Below are 10,435 nucleotides of genomic sequence, written 5' to 3' on the forward strand. Positions count from 1 at the left end.
GGTACTGCTCTGCGGCCCGCGCTCGGCGTTCCGGGCCTCCTGGCCGCGGGCCCGCCCAGGGGCTGCAGGACTGGCCTCCAAGTGTGGACCTAACAGCGCCCTGTAGCCGTTTGAAGCGCTGACATCTGCGAAGGGCTTTGTATTGCAAACTCAGTCAGAGCGCGTCGTAGTTCCGGAAGCGCTTTGACATCCCCGAAGTAGCGCTGTGCAAACTGAAGCTCTTGGTAATCGCGGAAGCACGTTGTGGGCTCGGAACCTAATCGAAGGAAACCTTTAGTAAATCCTGGGACCTTCTGGACTTCGAAGCGGTTTGCTATCGCCGACATAGGAAGCGCTTTAGCGTCTCTGAAACCTTGAGAACTGTGATGGGCAGTGGAAAAGGGGAAAGGTCAGTGAAGTCATCCCCTGGCTGTGACCTAGTGGCCTGCCCTCCCCCAGGGGTTCCCGGGAAGGCGGGAGGCTGGAGGAAGGGGCAGCCAGCAGGGGAGGTGGTGGACTCCCGGCCGCCTGTTTACCTTGCAGGTGCCCATGGCGTCGGAGCGGCGCAAGGTCAAGTACCACTGGAGCAGCACTTCGGATCGGAGTTCCCGCAAGCGCAGCTGCCTCCGGGAGCCCAGTGATGTGGCCCCCTCCAGCCGCCCAGCTCACAGCTCTGTGTCGCGTTCAGGAGGGGCCAGCAGCCCCAAGCGCCTGAAAGCCCAGAAAGAGGACGATGTGTCCTGGGGCTCATCCCGCCGCAGAAGTTCCACCTCCTCCTCCCCCTCCCATTCCTCTGGCCCAGGTGCGGGTGGGGCCGCCTGCAAACGAGGCCTGATTCCGAGCTCACAGGGGTTCCTTTCGTCAGCGGGATCCCCTCTGCGCTCTGTCAGACCTTCTCTAGAAGAAATGGCTTCTCTCGAGGAAGAAGCCTGCAGCCTTAAGGTAAGTGGCCCCAATGCCTTGCAAACGGCAAAGCCCTTTCCACCTGGATTGAGATGTTGGCGGTGGAGTTTTGGTGAAAGGACGCTAAGAAAAAGATGTCTGTTAAGATCTCTGGGGTCTTCCCAGGGCACTAAGCGCAAACTGGATAGACGCCAGGGGATGGCCTGAAGTTCCGTTGAGAGGTAGTTTGCAAACTTGCCAGCACGTTGAAACTACCTTAAAATTCTTGAGGTTCTGCACGGGTGTGGGCGCAGATTCCTGGTATTGAAGTATTTCTCAGGTGCTTGTAACTGGCAATCAATCAGTCATGGTGGAGATTCGCTGTGCCAGGTGGCTGGCGTGCCCCAGAGACATAGGTGTATGCAATTTAGTTGTTAATTTACTGAGTTGTGCCATATACCTACCTCGAGGCACAGAACCAAGAAAAAGGATTTGGTTTTTGGTGTGGCTTTTCACCAGGGTTATGTTTTCCAGCACGTTGGGCTTTTGCATGGTGCGGCAGGGTTATTTTAGAGGTTCAACATTTAGTTCCCCAGTGGGAACACACGGGAGGGTTATGAATTCATAATGTTGGGGAGCAGGAGTGCTTCACGGAGGAGGTGCATTTCACCCACTTATTTTTTTTTTTAAAGGATTGATTAAATTTTCTCAGCACCTGCACTGTGTGTGTGAGAAAGTTGAACGTGAATTTGGAAATGTTCCGTCTCTTCCAGTCGGGTTAGAGGGAGGAGACGAGTCCTGGGTTTTGTTGCCGGCTACTGTGTGAGCGTCAGCCACCTCTTTAATTAGGTTTTGAGCAAATACTCATCGAGGTCCTAGCTTGTGCCAGGCAGTGTTTCTAGTTGCTTGTGATTTGCTTTCTAGGTTTTGGAGATACGGGCGTTTAGAGGTGGGGAGTTCTGTACGTGGAGGAGCAAAGAAAGGCAAAGTCTTAACTTGGTTAAGATGGGCTGCCCCTAAATAAAGTTATCATTAAAAAACCCGGAACCAGCCAGAAGGGAAACAGTTTGTCCTAAAGCCTTTGCTGAGTGGTTTCTGATGTGGAACTGAGAAGTGAGGCTGTATTTAGCTCTGTGTCCTTGCTGGCAGGTTGTTATCCTTAGGAGAAGTGTTCCACGTGTTTTCAATGTGGCCCTCACGGTCAGAACCCTTGTATGGGCACATTGATTTAAAAAAAAAAAAAATTTAATGGTGAGTTGAAAGGGTTTGTCTTTGACATAAGTGTAGGTAATATGAAGTATATTAATATGACACATGTAAATGAGGTAAATATGAGGCTAGTTTGATCTTGTCATTTATCCTTGATGCAGTTTCAGTGGTTTGGGGTACAGGGTAAAACGATCAGTTGATTAAATTGAATCCAATAACCAGATCGTGAGGCGGGGAAGACTCTAGCCTAGTCTTTCAGGTGCGCTGCGTGCTGGGCTCGGGTTCTCTTGGGCCGGAACTCGAGCGTTGAGGGCGTGGCCCCTGATGGGGCGTGGTCTCATCTAATGACAGGCACGCCTCTCCTCCAGGGCTCAAGGGCCTGCTTTACCACAGTCATTCTCACGGTTCCCCTTGGAGAAATGAGCAGTCTGGTCCTGTCTCAGAAGTCCTGGGGTTCTTTCCTTGGCCTGCTGTCAGTCATAAGCACTTGCGTGAGGACTGTGTGTCAAGCACTCTGTTGGATGGTGGCCCCACGAGGGGGCTGCTCAGGGGCATGATGTCTGGAGGGAGGCCTGAAGAAGTCACGAGACTGCCTCAGGATATGGTTTGGTGGAATGGAGGCTGAGGAGCTAGGTAGGGGCAGCTTGCAGTGGGGTGTTAGGAGCCAAGGGAATTTGGATTTATTCTAAGCCATTAGGGAGCTCTGTATAGAGGGAAGGCAGATTTGCGCCTTTGGAAGATCATTCATGTCAGTACACTCTGAGACTTGATAGAATTAATCCCAACTATCCTTCTCTAGCACTGCTAAGCACTCTCCCTAGAGAGGGTTTGTTAATTTGAAAACGACACACAGTACTTATTTAGATGATTTGAAAATGCCTCTTTGACCTTCCCCTCTTACCCACTTTTTTCTACAGTCATTTGCAGACTTGTTGTCTAACAAGTCACCACTCACCTGCCTCTTCCCACCCCTCCACCTGCCCTTCTGCATTTGCTCTGAGGACTTGGAGACGTACACACGTAGCTTTGTGTGTCCCCCTCATCAGAGAAGTCTGTGTGCCAGGTCATGGGATATTCCGAGGAGAAGATGTTTATCTTGGTTCATTCTGGCTGCTGTAGCAAAATGCCACCGACTGAGTAGCTTATAAACCGCAGAAATTTCTCAAAAGTCTAGAGACTGGAAGTCTGAGATCAGGGTGCCAGCTTGGTGAGCACCCTCTTCTGGGTCACAGACTTCTCTTTATGTCCTCACATGACAGAAGGGGACAAGGAAGCTGTCTGGGGCCCCCTCACTAGGGTACTGATCCTGTCAGTAAGAATTAGTCACTTTCATGACCTACTCACTTCCCAAAGAACACGCAGAATAACACCACTGTGGGATCAGGTTTCAACATTTGAATTTTGTGGGGAACACCTTTAGACCATAGCTACACTGGCATTTTGGAATCGTTAGCGATTCCTGCTGGCCAGCATCATCATCTTGTGCCATATTACCTCCAGGATAATTGTGGGCAAGGTTTTCTCAGATTTTTAGAAAATTTTTTTTGGTCTGTGCTGGGTCTTTGTTGTGGCAGATGGGCTTAGTCACCCCGTGGCGCGTGGGATCTTAGTTCCAGGGCCGGGAATCTAACCCATGTCCCCTGCACTGGCAGGTGGATTCTTAACCACTGGACTCCCCAGGGAAGTCCCTCAGATTCTAACGGTAGTTGATGATTTTCGTTTACTTTATAGAGAAGGTTAAATGTCTCTATTGTGAGCACCTTCACCTACCTTATGTTTAGCCTTTAGTATGACATATCTAATTTTTTTTAATTGAAGGATAATTGCTTTACAGGCTTTTGTTGTTTTCTGTCAAATATCAACATGAATCAGCCATAGGTATACACGCGTCCCCTCCCTCTTGAACCTCCCTTCCATTTCCCTCTCAGTCCCACTCCTCTAGGTTGATACAGAGCCCGTTTGAGTTCCCTGAGTCATACAGCAAATTCCCACTAGCTGTCTATTTTACGTATGGTAGTGTACGTCTGCGCATTACTCTCTCCTCTCTCCATACATCTCACCCTCTGGCTGCCCTCCTCCCCCACCCGCCTTGTATCCATAATTCTGTTCTCTCTCTGTTTCTCCATTGCTGCCCTGCGGATAAATTTATCAGTACCGTCTTTGTAGATTCATTATATATTGATATATATACATTAGTATATGATGGTTATTTTTCTCTTTCTGGCTTACTTCACTCTGTATAATAGGTTCTGGGTTCATCCACCTCATTAGAACTGACTCAAATGCATTCCTTTTTATGGCTGAGTCATATTCCATGGTGTGTGTGTACCAGAGCTTCTTTATCCATTCATCTGTTGATGGACACCTAGGTTGCTTCCATATTCTTGCTATTGTAAATAGTGTTGCAGTGAACAATGGGATACATGTGTCTTTTTAAATTTTGGTTTCCTCGGGGTATATGCCTAGGAGTGAGTTTGCTCGGTCATGTGGTGGTTTTATTCCTAGTTTTTAAAGGAATCTCCATACCGTCTTCCATAGTGGCTGTATCAGTTTACATTCCCACCAACTGTGCAAGAGCGTTCCCTTTCCTCCACACCCTGTCCAGTATTTATTGTTCGTAGACTTTTTGTGATGGCCATTCTGACCGGTGTGAGGTGATAGCTCATTGTAGTTTTGATTTGCGTTTCTCTAATAATGAGCGATGTTGAGCATCTTTTCATGTGTTTGTTAGCCATGTGTATGTCTTTGGAGAAATGTCTGTTTAGGTCTTTTTCCCACTTTTTGATCGGGTGATTTGTTTTTCTGGCATTGAGTTGTGTGAGCTGCTTCTATATTTGGGAAATTAATCCTTTGTCAGTTGTTTCATTTGCTCTTATTTTCTCCCATTCTGAGGGTTGTTTTTCACCTCGTTTATAGTTCCTTGCTGTGCAAAAACTTTTAAGTTTAATTAGGTCCCACTTGTTTATTTTTATTTCCATTACTCTAGAGGGTGGGTCGTAGAGGATCTTGCTTTGATTTACATCATCATTTATGTTCTGCCTATGTTTTCCTCTAAGAGTTGATAGTTTCTGGTCTTACATTTATTTCTTTAATTCATTTTGAGTTTATCTTTGTGTATGGTGTTAGGAAGTGTTCTAATTTCTTTCTTTTACAGGTAGCTGTCCAGTTTTCCCAGCACCATTTATTGAAGAGGCTGTCTTTGCCCCACTGTATACTCTTGCCTCCTTTGTCAAAAATAAGTTACCCATAGGTGCACGGGTTTATTTCTGGGCTTTCTGTCTTTTCCTTTGGTCTCTATTTCTGCTTTTGTGCCAGTGCCACATTCTCTGATGACTGTATCTTTGTAGTATAATCTGAAGTCAGGAAGGTTGATTCCTCCAGCTCCATTCTTTCTCAAGACTGCTTTGGCTATTCGGGGTCTAGTGTTTCCATATGAATTGTGAAGTTTTTTGTTCTAGTTCTTCAAAAAATACCATTGGTAGTTTGACAGGGATCGCATTAAATCTGTAGCTTGCATTTGGTAGTATAGTCATTTTTCACAATATTGTTTCTTCCAACCTGGGAACATGAAATCTCTCTCCATCTGTTGATGACATGTCCAAATTTTTAATTCATTTTGGGGAAGGAAGAGTGGAAGGAAAAGTTTGAACTTTATGATGTGCTGGAGAAGGAGGTTTAGTAGGTAACTCAGGTCTGACTCTTTGCGACCCCATGGACGGTAGCCCGCCAGGTTCCTCTGTCCATGGGATTTCCCAGGCAAGAATACTGAAGTGGGTTGCCATTTCCTTTTCCAGAGAATCTTTCTGACCCAGGGATTGAACCCGTGTCTCTTAACGTCTCCTGCACTTACAGGTGGGTTCTGTACCATTAATGTCAGCTGGGAAGCTAAAGCTTGTCAAATGTGAATCTCAATATTTGACCTCTGTTCAGTTCAGTTCAGTCGATCAGTCATGTCTGACTCTTTGCGACCCCATGGACTGCAGCACGTCAGGCCTTCCTTTCCATCACCAATTCCGGGAGCTTGCTCAAACTCATGTGCATTGAGTCGGTGATGCCATCCAGGCATCTCATCCTCTGTCGTCCCCTTCTCCTCCTGCCTTCAATCTTTCCCAGCATCAGAGTCTTTTCCAATGAGTCAGTTCACATCAGGTGCATTCACATAATTCTCAGTCTTGTGAGGTGGGTAGTGTTATCTGTTTTATTATTTTTTTGAGAAGTAAAGCCATAGTTATGCTAAACCCTTAAGATTTTAAGCTTGTTTGTTTGTTTTTAATTGAAGTATAGTTGATGGCAGTGTTATCTTTATGTCTTACTTAACAAATGCTTAGATACCAGTGAACAAATGTTTGAGCACCTGCTATGTAGACCCTGGGACAGTGAGACTCAGAAAGGTTAAGAGACTGGACCAAGGCCACACAGCTTGTACAGGTCAGAGCTACAGTATAATCCCAGGTCAGTCTGACTTCACAGCCAGTGTTCTTGAGGCTGTTGCCCTCCTTTGAGCACCTGCTCATCCTGGCCCAGCATTAGATGGGAGGAGCAGGGAGATGAAGAGGGCAGCATCCTTCCACTGGGGGCCCTTTAAAAGGTCACACAACCCAGACACGAGAAAGCATTGTGCATCTTGGCTCTTGAGTGATGAGACTTTCACGGGGGATCCTGTCTTCTGCTTCACTCAGTGGATGTCCAGTGCTTGGGTGAGGCCGTGCTGGGGCTGGTGGTGCAGAGAATGAGACAGTTCATCACAGTGCGAGGTGTGGAGCGTGATAACAGGGGTATTTGGAGTACGAGGGGTCAGAGGAGTGAGTGACTTTAAGCATCGGGAAAGTCCTCACAGAAGAGGTGCCATTTGAGTTCTTTTGACGGACAAGGACATTTCAGGAAACAAGAACTGTGTGTGCCCAAAAAGGATTATGAAATGCTGTTCTGATGCTCAGGGTGCTGCTTATTCCAGGGCCCTCCTTTCCCCCTTCTCCAGTGCTTCCCTCATGTCCAGGACACCTGGGTGAGTGGAGAAAGGCAGGAGATGATGCTGGAAGGAAGGTTGGGGGCCAACCGGGGAGGAGAGCTTCTGGGGTCACACTCAGGAGTCAGGCAGACACAGAGTCATTGAAGCATGTTAAGCGGCGTTGCGAGATTGTAGAACTCCTTGTGGTAGCTGTAGAGAAAGGATGGGCGGAGGCATCCTCCGTGGTACCCATCTCTGCCCATCTTTCGTGACTGCTGCTCGGAGATAGCCCCTTTCATCTCTTTTAGCTCGCTCTTCTAGTCCAGTTTCTACTGAAATTGTTAACAGTGGCTGACTGTGCTGAGGGCTGGCATGACGTCTCCACTAATGTCTCATTTGCTAAGTGCTTCATATATGAAATCACCTTTCATAATTTCTCATTTTTTTCCTCCAGGTTGATTCCAAAGATAGCCCTCGTAGCTCCGTGGATTCTGAATTGGCAGCGGAAGCGGAGGGTCAAAATGGTACAATGCAGGAACCACACAAGGTCCAGAAAAGGCAGAGGGAGAGACTTCGAGACCAGGGCTCCGCCATGATCTACCTGAAGGCCATCCAGGGCATCCTGGGAAAGTCGATGCCAAAGAGGAAGGGAGAGGCGGCCCCACGGGCAAAACCCCACATCGCAGAGCACCCCCGCCGCGGAGAGGGACCAGCCGGGAGTGTCAGTGTGGCTGCTCCTCAGAAAGAGAAAGAGACCACCCCAGAGGTCAGAGCGGAGGAGGAGGACACTGTGCTGGAGAAGAGCAGCTTCTGTGACAGGAGGGTGGTGATAGACCCTCAGGAGAGCCCCAGCGAGGAGCCCCTGGGTGGCCGAAGGATGGTCACCGAAGAGTGCTCTCCACCCCTGGAGTTTCTGGATGACTCTGACTCGCATTTGAATGGCCAGAAGGTGAGTCAAGCTCAGGTCAAGCGTGGAGTTTTGAGTTTTGTTAAATGTCCTTGGTCTTTTTAGTTTGATCATAGGTATTACTCATTCAACGCAGTCCTTGACTTACCCAGGGCTTCAGGAAACAAAATGATAGTCCTCTTGTATCATGCCTTTCAGATTTATTAAGAAACCTCAATTCAGTGCTAGCTTTGTTTTATGATTTATATGTTAAGATACAGATGTTCCTGTGTAACAAAGGCCAAAATAACATTGACTTAAGCAGTTTGCCTTATAGAGGATGGGTCCACGGTGTGGGGGACTTGGGTGCCTCCTGCTTGACTCTGCTGCCGCTCGGCGGTTTCCACCTTGTGGTTCGAGTGGCTGTGACCAGGCTCCGCATGTTACATTGACATTCCAGCCAGGAGGAAGGGGAGAAGAGCAAAGTACATTCCCTCCCTTTTAAGAGTTTGGCTCAGTAGTAGTCCCCATTATATCTGCTCACATCTGTTGAGAAGAATCTGGCCAACACTTGCAAGAGAATCTGGAAAATTCCAGACTGACTTCCATCTGGGAAACACTACATTCAGATAAACTTCTGTTGCTCTAGAGGAGGGAGAGGGTGACACCGAATAACACTGAAGGGAAACGAGCAGTTTTTAACATTGTTTCTGATTCGGAGGGAAAAAACATTCCTCTGTGGTACCATCTCTGCCCATGCTTCATGACTGCTGCTCGGAGGTAGCCCCTTTCATCTCTCTTTCTAGTCTGTGTTTCTAAGTAATTTCACATTGTTTATTTTTTAAAAATTTAGACATCTGTGGACTTTCTACACAGGAGACGAGAATTTAGTTCTCTACACTTAGATGGTACCCACACGTGAAAATGTATCCTCTCTGCCTTCCTGTAGCTCTGATTCATAATACAATTTTTAGTCAAATCTATTTACAATTATTATGACCGTATTCATAGCTGACTGACTTAGTATACTCTGATTATATTTCCAATCTTATAAAAGTTTGTCTACTTTGAAGTTCATCTTACTTTGTTTCTTTCCTGTAGTTTTCTGTTCTTATGACTGTTTCATCTCCAAACTGCTAGTACTGTTGCAGGAAGGGGGACCCCTTCCAGGGCCAGAAACTGGGCTCTTGTCTAACCTTCGGAAATGAATTGTCCGAGGAGACACATGTGCTGACAAAGCAAGAGATTTTATTGGGAAAGAGCACCCTGGTGGAAAGCAGTAGGGTAAGGGAAGCCAGGAGAACTGCTCTGCCATGTGGCTTGCAGTCTTACGGGTTTTATGGTGATGGGATTAGTTTCCGGGTTGTCCTTAGCCAATCATTCTGACTTGGAGTCCTTCCTGGTGGTGCACGCCTTGTTCAGCCAAGATGGATGCCAGAGAGGAGGATTCTGGGAGGTGGTTGGACATATGGTGTCTCCTTTTGACCTTTCCTGAACTCTTCCTTCTCCTGGTGGCTTATTAGTTCCGTGTTCCTTACCAGGACCTCCTGTCATAAAACACCTCATGCAGATGGTTACTGTGGTGCCTGGCCAGGGTGGGCGGTTTCAGTCAGTGTGCTTCCCCTAACAGTACCATTAATTTCTTCTCAATATTGTCAAAATAAGTAGTCTGCTCTCCATGTTTCTTTTTTGAGGGTATATTCCTTTTGATTCCTTACGATTCCTTTTTTCCTCTCTCCTTTCATCTCTGCTTTCTTGATGCATAATTAAGGAGAGTGCATATGATGATAAACATGCTTTTAAAATTTTTGGCATGCTTAAATTATAAAACACTGGCTCAATTTTTTGAGTTGTCCTTTTTTAGACATCCTGTTTCATTTTGAGGTTATAATACCATCTCTTGTTTCTCTGAGAATATGAATTAAAAGTTTGTTTCAAAGGTTTCTTTCCACACTATTTTTTCAGAGTTTTCTTCTGTTTTTTTGGTTTTTTTCCCCTAAATATTTTGGTGTCATCTTTTGTGTTAGGCTTTTCCTCAGATGTTTCTGGTATCTGTTCATATTTTAACGATGAAGCATTAAGCCAGTTGGAAGTCTTGGTGCCTGGGTGGGCTTATCAACTGCTGCCTATAACATCATGTGATCACCTGTAGTTTCATCCTGAGAGGCTGCTGGGGGGTGAGGGGTGGGGCCCTGGGACAAATCCTCCAGTGCTCTGCTCAGGAGCACAGGTCCAGCTGCTAGTGTTTTAGGAGTCAGGTTGAGGGGGTGGCTGGGTTCATGAGTGTCTAACATGTGATGACCCTCAGCTATGTGTCTGTTGTCCCTGGTTCTTCCACAGGCTCCTTGGCTTAACTTTTCCAAGCACGAACCTTATCTTTTGCTGGGCGGGGAAGGGGCAGACCCATCTGTGCAGGATGGGAGCAAGGATCTGGGGCTCTAACTTCACAGATCCTCTTACTTTCATCTCCAGCCTCGCCTTCATTTTGAGAGCTCTGATACCTCCAATTCCTGGGTCTTCTGGGGGCCTAT

General features: G+C 46.9%; 1 protein-coding gene across 3 annotated transcripts in view; it reads left to right on the plus strand.

Moving 5' to 3' along the window:
* Positions 1 to 6: 6 nt before the first annotated feature.
* The window catches only part of TATDN2 (TatD DNase domain containing 2), a 22,163-nt gene continuing 11,734 nt past the window's right edge, over positions 7 to 10,435 (plus strand). For all 3 annotated transcript variants that reach the window (XR_825468.1, XM_010842117.1, XM_010842118.1), the window contains exons 1-3: positions 7 to 388; positions 523 to 921; positions 7,473 to 7,967. Coding sequence is in view for 2 of the 3 variants with exons in the window: in XM_010842117.1 (XP_010840419.1) it covers positions 529 to 921; positions 7,473 to 7,967 (888 nt within the window). In the remaining variant the exon portion in view is untranslated. The remainder of the gene's footprint in view (positions 389 to 522; positions 922 to 7,472; positions 7,968 to 10,435) is intronic.

The sequence above is a fragment of the Bison bison genome, unplaced genomic scaffold, assembly GCF_000754665.1.
Source record: "Bison bison bison isolate TAMUID 2011002044 unplaced genomic scaffold, Bison_UMD1.0 scf7180017864171, whole genome shotgun sequence".
Lineage (NCBI taxonomy): Eukaryota > Metazoa > Chordata > Mammalia > Artiodactyla > Bovidae > Bison > Bison bison.